Raw genomic sequence first — 20,086 nt, 5'->3', positions numbered from 1 at the left:
AGCTTCAACTCAACTAATCACGTCGATTCTATACGTCTTGAACTCACCAGGGCGCCCCTCTTTTTCGACAAATACCCCAGGTACCTAACTCGAGGACGTATTAGCAGAGGTTGTGGCAGACGGAAGAATTTCAGCAATCGGCTTCCCACAAAAAGATCGTTGCTGTTCTGGATCCAGGACCCGGACGAGGACTTTCACTCATAGCACATATTATAACTCGACAGCATGTGGCTGTGTTCGCCTGGCAGTGAACCTCGGGCGAGAATCAGATGAAATGATTCCAGGGTCGAAACCGCTTTATCAGCCACGGCCTCAGCCACTTAACGGACTTACTACCTCGACAGATCTCGCTTCGCCTCCCGTGTAACCTGTCGGAGTCATGAGCAAGAAAAGAATGTTGACGATTCAGAGATAACACCGTGCCTTGAGGCTACACAGCGTAAAGTCTTGTCTCAGGCCAGAAAATATTCTCCGACAAGGGAATACAAGTAGCGGGCGTAAAAAGACTCGCGGTACCCCGTCAAACCTCATTGTCCATCATGAATATGCTGGGTGTGCTTCTGGCAGCACTTATTGCCACGTTATGGATAAAGAAATTCAGACAATCACAGGTGCCACGCTTCAAAGTTTCCCCATGTCCAACCTCGATGATTCGCCAAACTAGGGCAGTCTCGTACAGTGTACTGATTTCAGCCTTTCCAGGAGCGGTCAGCCTTTGCTGCTGCCCATGGCTGCCGGCAGCCACAAAATCATTTGCGCAACCCATGGTGGCCTCCATGGGGATTGGACAAGTTGCATACTTCTTTCCCCGACCTGATGATGCTCAGACTCACCTGCTCCAGGATGTTCCCGACCCTAAAAGCCGATCGAGCAGGCCGCTTGCCCGCTTTCATGTTGCAAGAATTCGAAAAACACGGCCATACTTATACGCAGCGGGTAAATGGTCAATTTGTGGTTTTGACCAGATCGCCCGCCAACATCCAAACCATATGCAAGCAACGCTTTAAAGGTTGATGCGACAGACTGGGAGACGGAGAATCACGACTGACAATACCGTCTAGAATATGAACTGGGGACAGATCGCACTGGTAACTTTCGGCCTTTAATTGGACACGGGATCCTTGCTTTAGACGGACGGGACTGGACACGAGCTCGGGCAATGTTGAGGTTTGTGGGCTCAGTCATAACCGGAGGCCACTGACTGAATTGCAGGCAGGCCACACTTCACAAGAAACCTCGATCAGGATTTGGTTCAATTAGAGATCCATTTTCAACACCTTCTTCGGAGACTCACGGCCGCAGACTGCAATGAGGCTCCCATTGATATCGCCGACGTGCTTCTCAAGTTGAGTACCGACTTTGCAACCGAGACCGTGTTCGGGCACTCTACCCACTCGTTGTTAGTGGACCTGAGGCACTGGTCGGGAGAACAAAACAAAGGAAGTGCAGGAGAGTTCTCCACAGCTCTAGGTCATGCACTTCGGATGTTAGGCCAGCGAGGGCAACTCATCAACTTCTACTGGCTCCGAGACTCACCACAATTTCGAAACTCGTGTCGAATCTGTAGGGCATTCGTCAATAAATATTTGGTAGAGGCGCAAGCACAGAAAGAGAAAGAGATGGTCGGGTCGAGCAACAAGGGAATATCCTTTATGCATTCGCTTATTGCCAAAGAAAAAACATCGACCAACGTGATGCGAGATCAACTCCTGGCATTGCTCCTGGCCAGTCGAGACACCACAGCTTCGTTTGCCTCTTGGGTAATCTATGCTCTGGTTAGACATCCACGGTCAATGGGCAAACTTCGTGGCTTGATCGAGTCTCGTCTGCCGGGAGGGAGGCCGCCATCCCTGGCTGATATCGCAGCTCTCCCTTACCTACGCCACGTATTGAATGAAACACTCCGAGTTTTCCCTGTGGTTCCCCTGAATGGGCGGACAGCCAAAGTCGACACGGTCCTTCCGGAGGGTGGAGGGCCTGATGGGAAGAGTCCACTCTTAATTCCAAGGGGGACAAAAGTGGCTTTCAACATCTATGCATTGCAGCATCGAAGAGATATTTTTGGCGACGACGCCAGTGAATTCAACCCGGATCGTTGGGAAGAAGACACGGCGGGCGCCACAGGCGATTTTGAGGGCGCTTTTGCCCCTTTCATTCTTGGTCCACGGGTCTGCCTGGGCAGTAAGTCGAATCTGCTGATCGCAGGGCCAATGAGGCTAACCATGATTGACAGAAAACATGGCTATGATGACAGTTTCGTATATAATTGTCCGGTTCTTGCAAAGTTTCAACCACGTCGAGCCCACTGGAGCTCCAAACTCAGCTCTGCCTCGAAAGGACAAGGTATATTGGCCTGGTGAAGAAACTCGGTATGATATGAAAGATGGCGACACCACCTTCAGCATTGGAATCACCATGGCTCCGCGTGACGGCGTCTGGGTGAGGTTGGATCAGTCCACCTAATCGACCCGCGGCCAAGTAAACAGGCACAAGATTACCAAAGTCTCCTGTCGTTCGTACAGTGGCATGCACGGACGAAGGCTACAGTAAGCGACCCACCCGATCTTGGACAAACCTCACTTCCAGAATGTGGACAATAAAAACCCTACCCTGGTAAGTCAGCGAGGCTTTGTGACTCGGAGAAACTCTGTGGCAGGATTTCGAAATCGCGGGCGCCAGTAAGGGCTACTGAATGGGAAAGATTCATCAAATTGGTCAATGCCGAGGATCGGGGAACCTTTTTAGGGTTCTCAAAAGAGACTCCCCAAACGTCAAAGATTCAATACAATGCCTCGTCCGAAGAAGCTCCAAGAGCCTCCTAGCCTCACCGTGACGATTGTGTTCTCCATGCTCTAATTATAAGACATCCTAGACTCGTTGGTGTGAATCGAGCATCAAGAATCGAGATTCGATGTGAACGGTTTAGCGGCGGGCCCGAAATGGTGGTGGTGCCGGAAAAAAGGCTTCGACGATATCTTGTTTCAGGGGGAGGGGCTCCCACAACAGAAGCTGAGCGGAGAAGTCGCTCAATCTCATGCAAAAGGACATGGCATCATACATCATGCTACTTCATTCGGCTCGAGACTCGGAGAAAACGTTGGGACGTGGTACGTGCTCCGAGACACAAATGCTTTGAGCCATCTTCAGTCATCAAAACCTGTCAACCAGACCAACGCCTCCTAAAGCTTATATGTGTAGTTCTCACGAGAATTGCCCCCTGCTGGCTTGCAGGAAGGAATCCATACTGCTGCTCTGCGATGCAGCCGTTGTGAGGACAGATACGTATTTATACGCCCTTGGTCACAGGATGCGCGTGGGTAATTTCCCCTTCCTCTGTCACTTCCAAGGAACGACTAGCAACCAGCCCCCCGGTTTTCTCAGCAGCGACCACCAGAGGCCACGTAATGATGGTGCGTTGTGAGTGCTATATTCCGCCATCTTCTGCCTATCAAACCCCCGCAATTTTGGCTCCCGAGCCCGATACCAAGGGTCTAGACGAGCGACTAGAGGAGAGAGTTTACGTCTCCCCACCAATACGTATATCGATGACTGCATGGAGAATAAATTGTCCACATACCTGCTCGGTACCGGCTTGTACATTCTTCCTCTTCCCTCAACTTCCTCTCAACCTCCCCAACATGATCAAAAATTTAATGCGGCTGCTTTTCAGCGGCGGCTTTTCACGCGAGATCCCCGACGACCATGACTTTTTCAACGAACCGTCCACCATGCGACCGACGTTGACCGCCGCCGGCGCCAAGGACTGTTCGACGACGGACGAAATTGCGTCATCCTCCACCGCGTCTACTGCATACCGAGCTGCTGCGAGAGGACTTCCTGGTGTCAAAATTCATTACGCCGCTCCCAGCGCCTGAGAGACTCGATTCTCCTCGTCATCACCTTCAGGGCCACCTTCTCAGCATTTATAGCAAGCGCATTTGATTTGGCCGCATTCTGCATTCTTCCCACCCGATTCTCGAGTCGTCACTGGTTGGGACATCAATATAAAAAGAAGTCATGCCCACTGGGCCCCCAACGTGGAATGGCGGCAGAATGGAGTGAATTTGGGGGCGTCCATTCATCCTATCGATCGGCATTTGCGCCCTCGTATTTGCTGCCGCTTAAGACCGTGCATACGCTGCTGATCCCCGACGCACTTGATATGCGTTTTTCCGCGGTTCTGCACGACAAGACGTCTTCGAGCTGTTTCAATGCCGGTCCACGAAATTGCGAGATCCTGTCCTTTACGGAGACCTTGTCTTTTCCCGACACCGACCATACCCTGCCGGCAACATGATGCGGTTGCATAGAACGACAGAATGATATCACGCGACACGAACTTTCAGACCACGACAATGAGCAATGACTTAATGAATAATTGGGCTCACCTACCCTGCGTGATGCAGGATCGTGCACTTAAGTAGATATGGAGTAATACAAATACAATATACCAGATTACACCAATCCAAACAAGAATGTCACATCAACGCTGGCAAATGATGAGGTCGTCATAGCACGGATTTTTGAGAAACACGCGTCCCTCTTCAGGAATTCCCTCGAGTTTCAAACTTGATTGACTGATTGACTGATTGACTATTCCTACAGTTTCAAACTTTTTGCTTAGATCATTGTCAGTGGGTTACCCCTTCACAGCCTCGTCAGCCTTTACGCGCTCATGGGCAGCTAGTAAGATGCCGTCTCCCCACATCCATTCAGTGTCGCTTTCGTCTCTGTAACTTTGCTCATCTTGTCTGAATGTCGAATCATTCCTCGCTGCTGATTCCTTTTTGCGGGTGCTCTCACTACCGTCACGAAACCGGATTGCACAACAATCAGTGGGTCGTCCGTTGATTGGCATCATAGTGTCCGACATTGGCCTTACGTAGATTTTACGTAGAAGCTGTGCGGTAACGTCAAAGCCATCGGATAGCTGTGATTGGCGGGCACGCCAAGGGTTATTTATATATCCAAGGTCCAACAAATTGGGCCCCCAAGTCACGGGCATTCATTACCCTGTCTTGGATATGATCTTCCTTACGGCCGGGCGTAGGTCACGACTGCCATAGTAGTAGTTACACCCTGTGCACGACAAGATGGCACGACAGATGACGCGTCAGAACATCAGAGATGTCGTGTACGAGTGTGATAACTTGGAAGCGAGGAGTGATATCCTGGTACGGTGTATGCACGATGAGAAGTAGCCCTGTCCCATACTTGGTATCATCACGTGGTGATACTGTAAGTCTTCTTTCGACCTTTTCCCGTCCGCACTCCTTTGGCTTTGATTCTCAAGCCCGTCGAGCATTACCTTGCCCAGATCACACAACATAGGGGAGGAGATTGATTGAATCTATCTGAGCGAAGTGCAGAACAAACGGCCCCAAGGCCGCGGTGCGACGTCGCGCTAGACCTCACTGGGAAGGCGCAACATCACATCGAATAGGCGTATCGCTAGGCGACCTGTCGAAAGCCTCCCTTTTAAACGGACTGTGCAAGGCCTTCCAATATGGCCACAGTCCATCTTTTTCCGGGACGATCCAGGTAAGCCAGACCCGGCGTCTGGGAGGTCAGCACAGCCCATGAAATGACCCGCGAGGGTAGACCTTTCCATATTGCAGCCTCGGCTGGCTGTGTAGAGGTTGGTCTGTAACATGAATGTTGCTTGTGAGCAGGCCACGATCGCCAAACTTGCAAGTTATCTTGTACGCGCTAGGTAATGGGAATCTCCCAGTGAACGAGTCGATCGAAAACCAAATGCAGGTCGTCATTGACAGATCCAACACGTTCCCTTGTCAATTTCTGGGGGGGGTGATAACCCTTTTCCCAGTAAAGGAGTACTGCTCACTGTTCGATAGTTTCCCTGAGAGCCTCCAGCATATCTGGAAGGAGAACACGTTGTCCCGACAGGCGTGACTGGTTCACTTTGGGGACCCCACATCGCCGCTAAAATTGACATGGTATCCTCGGGCGTCCTCGAAGTCACTACTGCAATTCACTCAGCCTGGTCGGCCAACTTCAACCTGGAACGAATGAGTGTCGTTGACGATTGCATCGCCAGAGCACATAATCTGATGTCTCGATATCTTGAAGCCCAGAACTCAAAGCTGGTATCGTTCAACTTTTGCTCCAACGTGGGCACGGTCACGCGAACAGATGGGAATAGCGTCACGGAAACCCTGGCGCCTGTATCAGCTGCGGAAGACACGGGGAACACCCAGTCCAAACTGGTGGTAGAGCACCTCTGTCATCTTGTAGGTAGATAGGTGAGCCTCCCTGCGCGGATTCTACGAATAGGGCAGGTTATTGGTGATACACAACGAGGAATACGGAACAAAAGCGAGGCCAGCCCGCTAATGTTTGCAGAGTGCTATCACAATCGGCGCGCTCCATAACTTGGATGAGAATGTGCGCCGATTGCTTGTCGATGTTGTGGCAAAGAGATGTATGGACATCTCGCTTGGAGAAATGCCCTCTACATCGACGGCGAAAGGAAATAGCAAACCGAACAGGATGCCGGTTACGATACCAAGACTTCCGATATCGTCCATCCTTCCAGCTTAAACTGGAGCGAAGCACTTCCTCCTATCCTTTCACGTCTTGGGCTCAAATTCAAATCTATTGACACGCGAACTTGGCTTGAACGTTTGTGACACTTTGACCGAGACGTTATCCACAACCCACCATATAAATTACTGGACTCCAGAAGCGGCGGGCCGCGTCGACTCCAATACGGGACATTGGAGCCTCAAGCGAAGAAGAGCTTCTTGGGCTTTCTACCGGAGCGACACTGGTGACGCATGTGGGACCATGGAAAAGTGAACGAATGGCCCATAGAGAGGTATGGCCTCTTCAACAAATACATAGAATGCTGCGGTCGTATACCGACAGGCAGGAAATGAAGCTTTGATGATTTGCAGAGATGGAAGGGTTGAGGAGAACATTTCTTGATAATTGATTTCCAGATGTGGACCGTCAATCAATCTTCCCTCCGCTAGCTCATGTTTTTGCAATTTATGTATTTTCTCTGCCTCCTTACCCATTTCCCCTTCCCTGCTCCTTCCGCTCATCCGTCTGACAGTGGTAGGATAGAAGAACAAATCACATTCCAACCGTGACCAAGCCCTGGATCGAATCGATCAAAAGGCTTCTACACAACAGACGGGACATCTCATCAAGTAAAACGCCTCTTCCAAAGATACCTATCCTTAGTGCCGTCTCAGGCCACCTCCTTGGTCCGTCCGAGGCATTCTTTCTTGATTCTCTTCCTTCTTGTGCGGTTGTCCTCAGCTGACCTTTCAGTAAATCTGGGATGCGACGTCTGGCTGAGGATGCGAAGTGTTCATGGAAGGGTATCAAAATTCAATCTCTCACATCGAGAAGACCTTCAGGCTCCCTCTCTTCCCAACTCAAACCCACACGGCTCAATCCTTCAAACTTTGCCTGGAACAAAAGAAATGGTGACATAGCAATAGCTATAATGTGGTGCGCCTGCTGGTCATTCGCTCCATAATTATTGGCGACCGACAAAATCCACAATAGAGATGTGTTTGGCCAAGGACCTATTACTCCGTGCAATAACTCAATATGACAGAGTTGCAGCTCAACATCCCAGTACAATCAACGAAGATGACCGGTTAATCGAGGTTCTGCGAAACAGGTCTTGTGCTCTTGCTCTCTCTTGGTACTTCGGACACATGTCGATTTGCTGCTTCCCGGTCATTCGGGGTCCGCCTGGTGTGCAGCATGAAAAGACAGCACATGCATTACATATGAAATATCATTGGAAAAGGGGGGGGGTCTCTTCCGTGGGGAAGTATGCCGGTAGTATGGAAGCATTATTCCCTTGTGTAGAGACATGTCAACCGAGCTGTCGGTTGGTGAAGAATCACAATGAGGTGACAGTTTCCACAAGTGTCGACAAAACATAAACAAGAGTTAAAGATCATCCACTCAACCGAGCCAGCCTAGCCCGTGCGGCTCAAGGTCATCAAGTCGTTCGTCAGTGGAGGAGGGTCGTGATAAAAGGATTTCCCAGAACGCCAAAGTGGCAGGTGAGTCGCAAAATCAAGCCACCAGACAAGGAGTGAACGAGTGCCGCGCATCCAGGTAGTGAAGGTCATGTCGAATGCCGGGACTCAATACTCCGACTCCATGTTCGACCGACCCATATATCGGTGGAACTTTCCAAAATCATCATATTATTACATCGACCCCAAACTCAAGAGTGCTTCAATTGCAGCTCTTTCTTGGGAATTGTTAACGCCAGCGCCATTTGGTAGTGAAAATGCGTGAGAAGTACTGACAGGCATCGGTTTGGCCGAAACGGCGTGAGCGACGTCTGCCGGGGTCTTGGATCTGTACCTTGGCTGATAGGAATACGTGGCAATCGGCTGGTAGAGTCGACCAGAGACCGATCTGCCCGCGTTCGGGAGAGACCTTGCACGCAATGCCTCTGCACCAATGCTAGCCCAGTCTTCTTCGTCCGTCACCTCGCCGTCTCCGAGATCCTCATCAAGAGGCTCGGGAGCGACGGAAGACACATAATTATCATCGATATCGTCCAAGGACATCTTGTCGGCTTCATGTTCGAGCATATCTTGATCCTCGGACCCCATCTCCGAATGAGAGAATACGGCGGAATTGCCGGTATAGCTGGTTCCCAGGTTCTCGGAGCCAGTCCGCCAGGAGCGTTGGGCAGGAACCTGAAGCCCCGTTTGCGTGTACGAAGACGGTAGACTCCCCGGGGGAGTGATAGCAGAACCGCGACGCTCGCGAGGAGGTTGCCCTTTGATGCGAGCGTCCCATCTTCCCCAACCGACCTTTTCAAAAATGACATCGCCATCACGGCAGGCATCCGGGCCCCCGCCTTTGCCTTCAAGCGCAGCCACCACCAAGCGACGGGCTTTGGCCGAAGTGATGCGCGAGAAGCCCGGCACGGAGGTTGTCAGATATCCCATGATGTGTCGGATGGCCAAGGGGCCTGAAGACAGTAGTATCTCGGGGAGGTGATGTTTGGCAAGCATGTTCGGAGTGATGGCACCTGCACTGTCCAATTCAGAAAGGCTGTCCAATGCCTCAGCGTTCAGTGTCGCGGGTTGTGGCTTATCGGCAGCGTCTTGCAGGTCAATATCCGAGTCCAGCTGAGCGCTCTTTGGCGACACGGGACCATGCTGGTTACTACCTCGACGGCCATGCGGCGGAAGGTTTGGAGAGATGCTGTTGGGAGGAGTGGGCAAGGTGGCAGGATGCTTCTTGGAGGATGCGGCCGGTGCAACATTGAAGGTGTCCCGGCCATGGCGGGCGGCTGCATCACGAGGCTTGGGAATATCGACAGATGCGGACTTGCCGTTGAGGGCCATACCAAGGGCCGAAACAGGTGTAGGAGCCATATTCTGCTGTTCTGAAACGGGAATCGTGTGAAATAGCCTAGCAGCTGGTAGGTAATGAGTCAGCGAGACGAACAGAGATGTCGCGATAGACGCGTCGGTGTGGTGGTGATACGGATTTGTCAACGGAGATGAATGACTCACCACGCGGCGGGATTCTGGCAGAAGAAGCAAAGACAGCGTGATGAGTTTCGGAGTGTTTGGTGCTGGTTGGCAAGGTTGCGCAAATAGGTCGAGCAGCCAAAGGCGGCGACGCAGGCGTGGGAGCTGAAGTAGGTGCGTGGGTGGCGATAGAGACGACCTCGACGGTGTCTCTGACAGCGATATCTTCCCTTTGAATGAGGAAGATGGTAAGAAGAGAAAGAAAGGAAGCTTGGGGAGAATGGAGGTTCTGATAAAACAAAAGCGGGGGGTGCAGGTTTGCTGATTGGCAGGTATGTAGGAGGATCGGATGCAGTGTGAGAAGATGAGTGGTTTACAAAGACGGCGAGGAGGGAGAAAGTTCTCGCTGCATGGGCGAAGGTACAAGCCCGGTGCCCGTGGCCTGGACAAGCGCGAGAAACGAGGACGTGGCCCTGGAGCCGGAACCCGAGACTGGGGCAATGCCTCGAAGGGCGGTTCATGCACTTACCTGCAAAGCCAAAAAACTTCCTTTTAGGTTTTTGGTCCTGGGCTTCTCGGAGGGCCGATTTGGTGACTCGTGGCCCGGCCTTCACACTGACAGGCTGGAGGAAAGGCATTCTACTGCGGGGACTCATCATCACACTGCCAATGATTGGTGACGCTGATGGGCACATGGTATTGTCACTGGCTGCTAGCGTCAATCCATGTATTATGCAGGACAGTCAGGCAATTCAGACGTGATTTACGGATTTTGCTAGGGAATCGGTCGGGATCGCGATCGGAATCTGCTGTTATCTCTCGGAAAAAGCAGACGAGAGTAGTTCAGTTCGGCTGTAGATAAACAGACGGAGTCCTGTATACGAGAACGGGTGATCACGGCGAACCGGGCTGTGTACAAAAGGCTGATAACGTCAGATACATATCGACGATATGAGGGAGGATATGTTCCTCTCCCACCGGTGCCTCAGGCTCCAATCTATTTCATGGTCGCCTGGTGACCTGTCTTATACTTGTCCACTTATACACGTGCATCAATTCTGGGGTGTCCGTCATCCCATAAATCTTTACTTGCATGATGCACTCTAGGCTCAATCACGAACATTTCAAATCTTCTCCACTCAATGCGATATTTCCTCTTTTTCGCCTCCCTCTTTTCCACATTGTATTTGTGCGTGCGTCCTGTCTGGCAACATGACTGATCCACTATCGTCCACGCTGGACCGAAAGCACTTCTCAACTATGTCTCAACTCTATCCCACTTCTTCTACCACTCCCGTCCTTCACGAGCTTAATCCCGAGCTCTTGATTCGTGCTCCCTGACTACGTCTCATTGCCAACACTTCAACAACCATGGAACAACAAGCGGAGAAAAAATTGAGCAAAAGTCAAAGACTGACGGATGGAAACATTTTGTCTTTCGTCTTGGAGAGCACTCTATTACATACTACCATATGCGGTAGGTACGATATCATTAGATTATCCATTTCCTCAGGCATACAAATACACTCGGTGATATCCCTTGAAGGCATTATCAACATCATCGTTCGTTTCGCGAATGAGAAAAGGAGACCGTGACAGTGGCAATTTCATCATGTCAAATCCGCCTTCGCCATTTCTCTCACATCGTTAGCCGTCTGCTGTCTCGAGGCTCCGAGTGTCTCGATGAATCCCGTGCTACCGTTGGTGGAGGCAGCGTTGGTGATTCAGGAACCCCTTCATCTTCCCATGGCTCTCGTCTAACGGCCTGGAGCGGATAGTGGAAAGCGTGTGTCCTGCGAGGGGTGGATCGAGTTCGGAAGAGATTGGATTTCTTCCTTCTATCATCACTTGGGCCCTCGACAGAGTCTACCTGATCAGCCCGCGATTTGTGTCCTGGTCGTTTGCGAGCAACGTCGTCAAGCAGGAACTGGTAGAGCATCTGCGAGAACCGGTTCGAGAGTCACCGAGTCGGCGTTCCTAGGTTAAGCCACGACATGTCACTGTTGTCTGGAGTCTTGCTCCGTGCCCGTACATGGCTGAAATAATCGCGAGCCTCGTTCTCAGACGAACTCACTCCAGCCATTGCGCGACTGGCGCCCGCATTCCCCATGGCAGCACTTCCTCCGCCGGGCTGTGTTGATCGAATTGAGTTGGGCATGGGAAACGACGGTATCGACGAATCCTGCCGTGCAGAGTTATCACTCATCTCGTTCGACGATGCCGTCGTTGAAGTGCGTCCCTGAGCCGTCACATAACTGCCCGGAAGAACCAACGGACGCTGAGGAGGTCCGGACCACGTATTGCCTACTGGTGTCCATGGCATATCTCGCACACTGGCGGGGACGCCACTCGAAAATGCTCCGTCAATCCGGTCATCTTCGTAATCATCGTCATCTGAGTTTGTAGTTGTTATCGAACTCGCGTGGGAGATCCGCGCCGGGATTCCTTGGGCTGCTTGAAGTCCTTTCGATTGGGGGTTTGCAGGTCCATGTTCCAGACTGGGACTTCCAGCCGCAACATTCTGCGCTTCCAGAGGATTGCCAACGCTGTCTCGAAGAACGAGTCTGGTGGATCGCGGAGCATTTTCCGGCACTCCTGAGCCTGGCCAAAATTCACTTTTTCCTCTGGTAGTGGCGCCTGAGCTCCGAGATATGAAAGTTGTTCTGTTGCCCGAACCCGCTTCGCCTTGGAAGTACTTCCCCCAGCCTTCGTCTGTCTTGCGCTGGGATGCTTTTCTTGCCGGTCCCGCTTTGACTGCCGCTGGTTGAGCGGGGGTAGCCTTGCCAAGTTCAATACTGGGCCTCTCCTTGTCATCACCGAGAACTGGCATCATCGGCTTGGAAATGTTCAGTCGACCTTTTTCTCGCTTGAACATGGCTTGTCCAAATCCTATACCGGACCCACGGAATCCTGGTTGTGCTCGATCTAAAGAAACCCGTCGGATCAGGTATTTCGGATCTGGTTTTCCACCAAACATGGCAGTGCTGTCGGCTTCTGATATGACCGCCGAAGGCACCGGACTTCTTCCCATTGGCTGCCCCGCTTTCGAAAGAGGATGTAAGCCTCGTTCCTCATAATTGTACTCGCCGCTTCCCTTGTCATCTGGATTGTCCATTTGTTTCTGTGCTTGTTCCCGTTTTCGGCGAACCGTCCTCATCCAAAGAAGGAGGATGATGAGGATGGCCGCTGCACCACAGATGCCGCCAAGGACGGCCCCGAGAACTGTTAGGTCCCGACTCTTATCTGATGAGCCAGACGAGGCTGGAGTAGTGCCGGTTGTCGAGGAATTGGGGAACGGAGCTGACCCACTACTTGACGGCGTGGCCAATGGTGCCTGTTGCTCTCCCAATAATTGAGTCGCAGCGATCCAGCCATTGTCGGACTGATTAAAAAACACGACTGGGTCCTTATCATTACCTCCAATAAACGCCACCAGACCATCATCTCCTTGTGCTATATCAAATCCAGTTCGTGTGACCGAAGGCGCCAAAGTATCGTTGTACGTCGGATAATCATTTAGAAACACTGCTCTTTTGGATTTGGATGAACCAGAAGATACGGGTGAGGGGGCTGCGGTGGCGTTGCTCCCTCCCACCGTCTCGCCAAAACTTGCAGGGAGTCCACCCGGGTTCAACAGAACATTTGTCGTCACGGTCGGTGGGGACTGGCCCAAATCAAATGTTTGCAGGATCTTGCTGCTGTCGTCCAGGGTGAATAAAGCGGACTGCGCAACGGAGTAATTAGGAAGTGGATTGGGAAGCGACAGTCCCAGGTCCTGCCAGCCATCGGTTGGGCCAAAAGTGAAAATATTGACGTTGGTAGAGCTCCCCCCGATCATCAAGGCACGATTGTCAGTCCATGGGAGCATAAAAGGCTTCACTGTGGGGGGTGCCGTGGAGCTGTACGCCAGCACTCGATACGGCGGGTACATCTCCAGTGTAAATGTCTCCGACGATGGACCCGTATAACCGTCTTGTGATCCTCCATATACCACGAGCGATGATGAAGCATTCATATATGCGGCTCCGTGATTCTGGCGATATTGAGTGACGGGGACGACAGGAGTGATGGTCTGCCAGGATTTATCGGCGATTGAGAAGCGTTGCAAGCCTGGATAGTCGGAAGAGGATTGGTTCGCAGAGCCACCAACGACATAGAGCGCTGGCCTGGAATTGTTGCCATCCAACCCACCCTTCACACAAACGGCTCCTGTGACTGATACTCCATTGCGCTCTTGTTTCCATTCAGCCCCCTCTTTTAATTCCAGAGTCTGAAAGGCGTCGGGCGAGTAAACATAGATAACTCCATCGTGAATGATGGAGCAATGGTCTTTAAGTGCAACCGGTGGTTTGGGCGCTGACATCTCCAACGGCGTTTGTTGTCACCACAAGTTGGCGCAGATGTTCGTCAGGACTGGACATGCATTCTCTTGCACATAGATCACCCAGTTTCCTCCTTGCCGTAGATGTCTGTGGAATAAGTTGGATGAGACGTCGAGGAAGTAATGGGTGTAGTCAACCAAGCGAATGAAACGGTTGCCGTGCCAAATGTCCCACTGTGTGACCTAGATTCGATTAAACAGATGGGCCCAAAGGCAAGTGTACAATCGCAGTCTTTGGCGCAATGGTCAAAGTGTGTGTTTCTTCAGCGACAAAAGGGTGGCTTGGACGTCGAACTGACTTGAGCTTGGACCCACTGGTTGCGGCGTCGAGAACCGACTATTGAAATTGAGTGACGCAAAAGTCGATAGATGAGATGGACGTAGATGAGAGGATAGATTCAATGTCAACTTCAGCGGTAAGAAGCTTTTTGATTGCTGACAGAGGGCGAGGTGAGCCGTTGTTGCGACGGGACAATGAGGCCAAAAAGGAAATGGCAAAGTCGTCAATATGTGGATGAAAACGAATCTTGAATGGGGATCACTCTTCAGCTTCACGGCGATGGAGAAGGGTGGAAGTTCTGTCGAGCTCAGAATGAGCAAATAGAGAGAAAGGAAAAGAGGAGAAGAGACGGAGGTGTGAAGGGGGAGGTTTGTGACGGCGACTCGCGGGAGCAGGTGGTGAAGCGAGGGCGCCGATGCCGCCCAACTTCCAAGATGCGGAGGAGCAGCTAGTGATTTGAGGCTACTGTGCTGTAACCATGTTTTTCTGCAGAGTATGGACCCTGTGGCCGGATGTGTTCATCGATTGGAAGACTCGGATTTGCTCTGTTCTATCTGCTTGTTCAACCCATGCATCGCATTTGCACCCCGACTCTCGCAGTCATACAGACAGGATACCCAGGTGTCGGAATGCGGTCTCGTTGGAGTGACGAGAGGACAGGATGTGTGACAGGGGGACCTCTCAGAGGGAGCGGGGATCGCTTGATGTTTCATGCTCCAAGGTTTGTTTTGGGCGCATGAAGAGAACTGACAAAAGCTGCGGAGATTGGCCCAGAAATAAGGCCGCTTGTGCAGGTACGGAACGGTCGCCACGTAGTCTCGCCCACCCAAGAGTGGCGCTAGAGCAAAATGACACCTAATCAGGGGCCGCGAAGGTGCCCGTTCGAGAGACATACAGTATGCGCCATCGGGTATTATGTCATGAATAACCATTTTCGGGTGAGCAGATGATGGTACAGTGGTTTCGCGGTCACACATACCAGGCACAGTATGTACCTTGGACATAGGGAGGGCGGAGGACGTGAAAAAAAAAAAAAGCAAACACTGCTACTCTGACCATTCAGTTAGGAGGACGCGACATTCCACCTGTCACTCTTCATACATCCCATGTATGTTCGTCGTCTATTACATTTTTGTAGTCTTGTATGACGTCGATCTGCTGCAGTTGATTGAGATCATCCCCTCCATAACTTACGAGGCTGCCGGGAATTAAATTAACTTGCGAGCCTTTCAGACGGAATACACCCCCTGTCACTCTTTAGTATGGAAGTATGGGGTATGTCATCTCTCCTTCTGACCTTCGGAGCCTCACCTCCACCTTCTTGCGTTCCATATTCCATATTTTGGAACTCTTCACTCTCCAGCTCCGTTCGCTTGCTGTTTCGCCTTCCAGGCATGGGCCATCTGTAACAACTTGGACATCCTAGCTGCACTTTCGTCGTCTGCAGGGAACACGTAGTCAACGTACTCCTCGAATCGATCCTCTTCAACCTTTCTCCTCTTCTTCACCCGACGAGGCATCTGTTTCTCGATCTTCTCAATGTCGTCCGCAGATCCATGCGTCTGCTCAAACGATCGCCACGCGTTCAACAAGTCTACTCGTTCTTCCTTCATTTCCTTCGACTTGAACACTTCATGAGCTCGCTCGAAGATCTTACGTGCCCGCCTCTTCGCTTCCTCGCTCACCCGTTGTTCGTCATCCTCTCCCCTCTCCGGCTCGTTGGGGTCCGGCACGTTAATTTCAAATCGCGCATAATTGATCCAGACTTTGACGTGGTCCGTTTTGCGTAGGAGTCTCTCATACAATGCTCGACCCCGATCGTATTCTTCTTCATACTCCTCGAAGTCAATGTATGCTTTCCATACCAGCTCAGGCATGTCAAGGGTCGGCTGTTCAATCCCCAATTCGAAAATAGCCCTCGCTCGATCCAGATCATCCAGTCCCCGCTCGAGCTCGGCGAACTGAATCCAAGCCTGACTGTTGGACGGGTTCCACTCAATTTGCTTTTCGAACAGCTTTCGACACCGCACAAATTCAAATAACTGTTTTTCCAGTTCGATGTATCCTCGGAACAATTTGTCCTTGGGGCACATGCCAATGGCTTGCCCCAGAGTCTTTCTCGCCGCCTGCAACTGCATTTGACGGACCTCAAATTGCGCCTTCATGATCCAAATTTTGGCAAACGTCCATTTCTTGTGTGGAATCAGTTTGAGGCATTCTTCGTATACCTGCCTCGCCCTCTCCACGTCTTTGCTCGTCATTTCCTCCCACAAGGCATAAAAGATCCAGAGGTAGATGTATCTCCGCCAGTGCCGCTTTTCTTGCGAAGGAGGGACTTGCGCAATTGCTCGTTCGTATACATCGCGGACACGTTCAACATCTCCCCCGGTTTCCTCCAGCCGGGCAAAATCAAACCAGATGTCGTAATTCCGGGGATTGCTCTTCAACTGTTCCTCATACTGCACACGCCGCTTGGCGAGAATGACGTCTTCCACGCCTTCCCGGCTACCGAATTGTTTCTCAAATTGCGTGTAGGATTTGTGGAGTGCTGTAGACCGAGAACGCGGGAGTCTGTCCAAGGCGTATTTGTAGATCGCCCGCGCCCTCTCATACTCCTTGAGCTTGGCTTCATACCTTGCATACGCAAAGAAGAGCTTTTCGTCCATAAAGTCGTCGCCCAAGGTCTCAATTGCAACGCCAAACACATCTCGAACCAGTTGGCTAGTCCCATTCTCCTCTTCGAACTTTGCCCACCGGATCCAATTTCGTGGCTCTGGATGAACGATAGTGAAGCGTTCGAATACGGCCCGCGCCCTGTCATATTCGCCATATCTCTTCTCCAGCTTTATGTACGCCAGCCAAGCTGCCTCGTCGGGTTCCCAGCTCATCCATCGCTCGAAGACTTGTCTTGTCCCCGGAACGTTGCCCAACGTCTCTTCCATGTAGACATACTTGTACCAGAGTTTGTCAACTCGGGGTAGAATCGTGACTGCTCTGTCTAACAAATTTCTGGCGTGATTGATGTTTCTCGTCTTCATCTCCGCCTCGATGTACCGGATCCATAGGACGACACTCGTACTGTCGACATCCAACGCCCGTTCAAAAATGGATCTGGCTCGCCGATATTCCTTCTGTTCCAATTCCCATTGAGCATATCGCATCCAATTGTTCATATTAATCCTGTTACGACGGACGTAGTCTTCAAACTCTTTGCGCTTGCGACCCTGGAATTCATGGAGTTCTTCGAGATCGGCGAACCGTTGAGTGGGTGCCTGTAGGCCAGGCTCCTGTCTATCCACAGCTTCGCGGAGGAGTTGTTCGGCGGATATCTGTTGAGGCGCAGGGGCCTTGTTCTTGACCCGTGGCGGGCCTCTGGAAGAATCCATCGTCGCGCCAAAAGGATGGGATGGTCAACGTACGCGGTCTCCGTACCGTCGGATGAGATGCTATGATAGATAGGTTGAGCTATCACAGGCGAATTCGGAGTCCGAAATGTAAAGAAGGGTATTGAGAAGAACAGCTAGATGGGAAACAAGGCCTGATATAGAAAGGTGAACAGGATATGAAATGAATTCGCTACCGTCTTTCTTGCAGGCTATCCGCGGAGGAGCAATGCCAAGCCTGGCCAAAAAAAGAAAAAGATGGTCATGCCGCCCCTGGTGTGCTGCATCATTTAAAGTCAGCAATCAGGATTTACCACCAGTGTCACTACCCCAAGTGTCACAGATTGAGTCATTTCCTTGGATGAATATATCCTACGGTGCTCTAAGAATTGTCAGGTCAACTATCCCCTCGTCTCTAGGATCGCTGCGGCCTTCACTCGCTCTGGGCCTTTTGCGCCTCGGCTATGAACCCTCTCAGGGCATCAGCGCTTTTGGCCAACATGTTCTTCTCTTCTTGATTCAATGGCATGTTCAGAGACCTCACGATTCCTCGCCGTCCAAGCACGACGGGCAAGCTCAAACAGCAACCGAGCTCTTCAACCCAGTGAGAGATGGGACGGACATTTCGTTGATCAAAGAGAATGGACTTGCAGATGCTTGCGCTAAGAGCACCAATGCCATAGGCGGTGGCTCCTTTAGCTTCGATGATTTTGGCGGCTTTGTCCTTGGTCTCGGCTGCAATCCCCTTACGATTGATGGCGGTATTAGGTGGTAAACATTGATCCAGCGGAACAGCACCGATAGTAATGCAAGACCAGGCGACCTGGCGGATCTGGTTAGTGCAAGAAACTTCATGCGGTCGGGTTGCCCACCATTTGAGATTCTCCATGTTCACCGAGCACGTATGCATCAACACTGCCAGCATCAACCCCAATCTTGTCTGCCAAAATACCCCTCAACCTGGCGCTGTCGAGGAAGGTCCCGCTTCCGATGACTTGTCCTTTGGGCAAGCCGGAGTACTTTTGGGCGAAGTAGGTTAGTACGTCCACGGGATTCGCGACCAGGAGGATGACAGTGTCCTCTCGGAATGGCTTCATGTCGTTGGTGGCAGATCTCAGGATAGCAAGGTTGCGACCGAGAAGGTCAGTGCGCGATTCACCTAGAGAGTGTCCGTGTAAGAGCATGACGGTGTGAACAAGATGTGGGACCGAGAGCATACCATGTCTCTGCTTCGCCCCAGCGCTGATGACGACAATGTCGCACTGTCCAGCCTCTTTATGAGTTCCCGATCGGATTCTCACTCCACCACCACTGTACCCTTGGTTAATGCTTGTGAGAGGGGAATGAAAAGCGAACGGACCCGACAGCTCCGTGGTAAGTCGTAGCATCTCCAAGATCCTTAACTTGAGCGTCTCGTAGCGCAATGTTCAGATCAACTAGAAGAACCTCGCTTGCCACCGGGTTGAGGATCAGGCAGAGGGCAATGGCAGAACCGACAGACCCAGCGCCGAGGATGGCAATTCGAGATCTGGAGGTAGGAATTTCGGGATCCATGGCAGGAGGCTCCATGTTTGATCTGTTTGTGGACGTATCTTGATAGTATTGGCCGAGGGACGTGAATAACCAGGCAGTAAAAGAGTGTATTTGCAATCACCGAGAAGGTACTAAGAGGGCCTAAGAGGATGAAGAAATGACGACCTCCCTGCAGGACTATTCACTGAAAATAAATTGCGGTGACGTTGGAAGTGGCTCGATGCATTTGGCTGAGGGATTGTGAAACAAGACCACATGCTAGCTACCATGTATCTTGGTAACTGGGCACGTTCAGCATGGCAGTTCTCGGCTTGCTGATAGGTACCAGTGACCAGGTGGGATGACGGAAGAAAGCCAATACGAAGACTTGGTATCAGTAACAGCCACAGTAACTTGTGAGAGGAAGAGCACAAGTACTCCATCAGCAAATGCTAAGGCAGAAGAAAAGTTGTACCTGATTTCAAATACCATTTGAGGTACAAGTACGAATTTTGGTGGCTTTTGCGATTCAAGAACACGTCGTCGTCTATTAGTATCGCATACTAGTCCCTCACCGTTCGTCAGCCCAATCAATTCCTATTGATGAATCAATCCTCTGGAACAATGATCAGTGTGTATTGAGGTCGGCTCAGGTTCCTCGCGTTCAATGTCTTCCTCAATCATCCCTAAACACGTCCGCAATGGGTTCCCTTTTTCCCCCTAGCTCATCTTACAACAGACCTAGGCCGTCATCTTTTGCTAGATCTTACTCCAGTCCAAGCCTCGCAAAGCACCAGTTCAACTCCAAGGCTCCATGCTCACGCAATCGCTCAATGAGAAATTCACCCAGTTCACCCCGCTTACCAAAACTCCGTATGCTAGGGCCGCAGGCAAAATGTAGTAAAAGGACACACCCTCTCCATGCTGCGTCTAGTTCTCAGCACTCTCGGGGTGTCCCAAATCCAGCTTCACACGCGTGCAAATCCCATAATTGTCACCTTTTAATGCCGTCGCTAAAATGTTCACAATTCTGAATTTTGTT

The 20,086-nt window shown here is 51.3% G+C and overlaps 6 protein-coding genes across 6 annotated transcripts; 2 read left to right on the top strand and 4 right to left on the bottom strand.

Annotated features, from left to right (window-relative positions):
• Window positions 1-843: 843 nt before the first annotated feature.
• Z518_11042 (uncharacterized protein) lies at window positions 844-2,463 on the top strand (the record flags this gene model as incomplete). Its single annotated transcript, XM_013411312.1, has 4 exons — window positions 844-1,009; window positions 1,062-1,167; window positions 1,217-2,181; window positions 2,234-2,463. 4 exons carry the CDS (start codon window positions 844-846, stop codon window positions 2,461-2,463), a joined length of 1,467 nt encoding a protein of 488 aa, XP_013266766.1.
• A 1,175-nt stretch (window positions 2,464-3,638) lies between these two features.
• Window positions 3,639-3,875, top strand: Z518_11041 (uncharacterized protein; the record flags this gene model as incomplete). Its single annotated transcript, XM_013411311.1, has 1 exon — window positions 3,639-3,875. The coding sequence occupies one exon, from the start codon at window positions 3,639-3,641 to the stop codon at window positions 3,873-3,875; it is 237 nt and encodes a 78-aa protein (XP_013266765.1).
• Window positions 3,876-8,201: 4,326 nt separating this feature from the next.
• Window positions 8,202-9,389, bottom strand: Z518_11040 (uncharacterized protein; the record flags this gene model as incomplete). The annotated part of the gene is made up of 1 exon (XM_013411310.1): window positions 8,202-9,389. One exon carries the CDS (start codon window positions 9,387-9,389, stop codon window positions 8,202-8,204), a length of 1,188 nt encoding a protein of 395 aa, XP_013266764.1.
• A 2,059-nt stretch (window positions 9,390-11,448) lies between these two features.
• On the bottom strand, window positions 11,449-13,851 carry Z518_11039 (uncharacterized protein; the record flags this gene model as incomplete). The annotated part of the gene is made up of 1 exon (XM_013411309.1): window positions 11,449-13,851. One exon carries the CDS (start codon window positions 13,849-13,851, stop codon window positions 11,449-11,451), a length of 2,403 nt encoding a protein of 800 aa, XP_013266763.1.
• A 1,650-nt stretch (window positions 13,852-15,501) lies between these two features.
• Window positions 15,502-17,535, bottom strand: Z518_11038 (pre-mRNA-splicing factor clf1; the record flags this gene model as incomplete). Its single annotated transcript, XM_013411308.1, has 1 exon — window positions 15,502-17,535. One exon carries the CDS (start codon window positions 17,533-17,535, stop codon window positions 15,502-15,504), a length of 2,034 nt encoding a protein of 677 aa, XP_013266762.1.
• A 430-nt stretch (window positions 17,536-17,965) lies between these two features.
• Window positions 17,966-19,101, bottom strand: Z518_11037 (L-lactate dehydrogenase; the record flags this gene model as incomplete). The annotated part of the gene is made up of 4 exons (XM_013411307.1): window positions 17,966-18,355; window positions 18,405-18,691; window positions 18,752-18,843; window positions 18,893-19,101. The coding sequence occupies 4 exons, from the start codon at window positions 19,099-19,101 to the stop codon at window positions 17,966-17,968; spliced, it is 978 nt and encodes a 325-aa protein (XP_013266761.1).
• Between the last annotated feature and the right edge of the window lie 985 nt (window positions 19,102-20,086).

The sequence above is a fragment of the Rhinocladiella mackenziei genome, assembly GCF_000835555.1.
Source record: "Rhinocladiella mackenziei CBS 650.93 unplaced genomic scaffold supercont1.11, whole genome shotgun sequence".
NCBI classification, from domain to species: Eukaryota; Fungi; Ascomycota; class Eurotiomycetes; order Chaetothyriales; family Herpotrichiellaceae; genus Rhinocladiella; species Rhinocladiella mackenziei.
The sequence above is the reverse complement of the archived record's forward strand: the minus strand, read 5'-3'. Positions and strand labels throughout refer to the sequence as shown.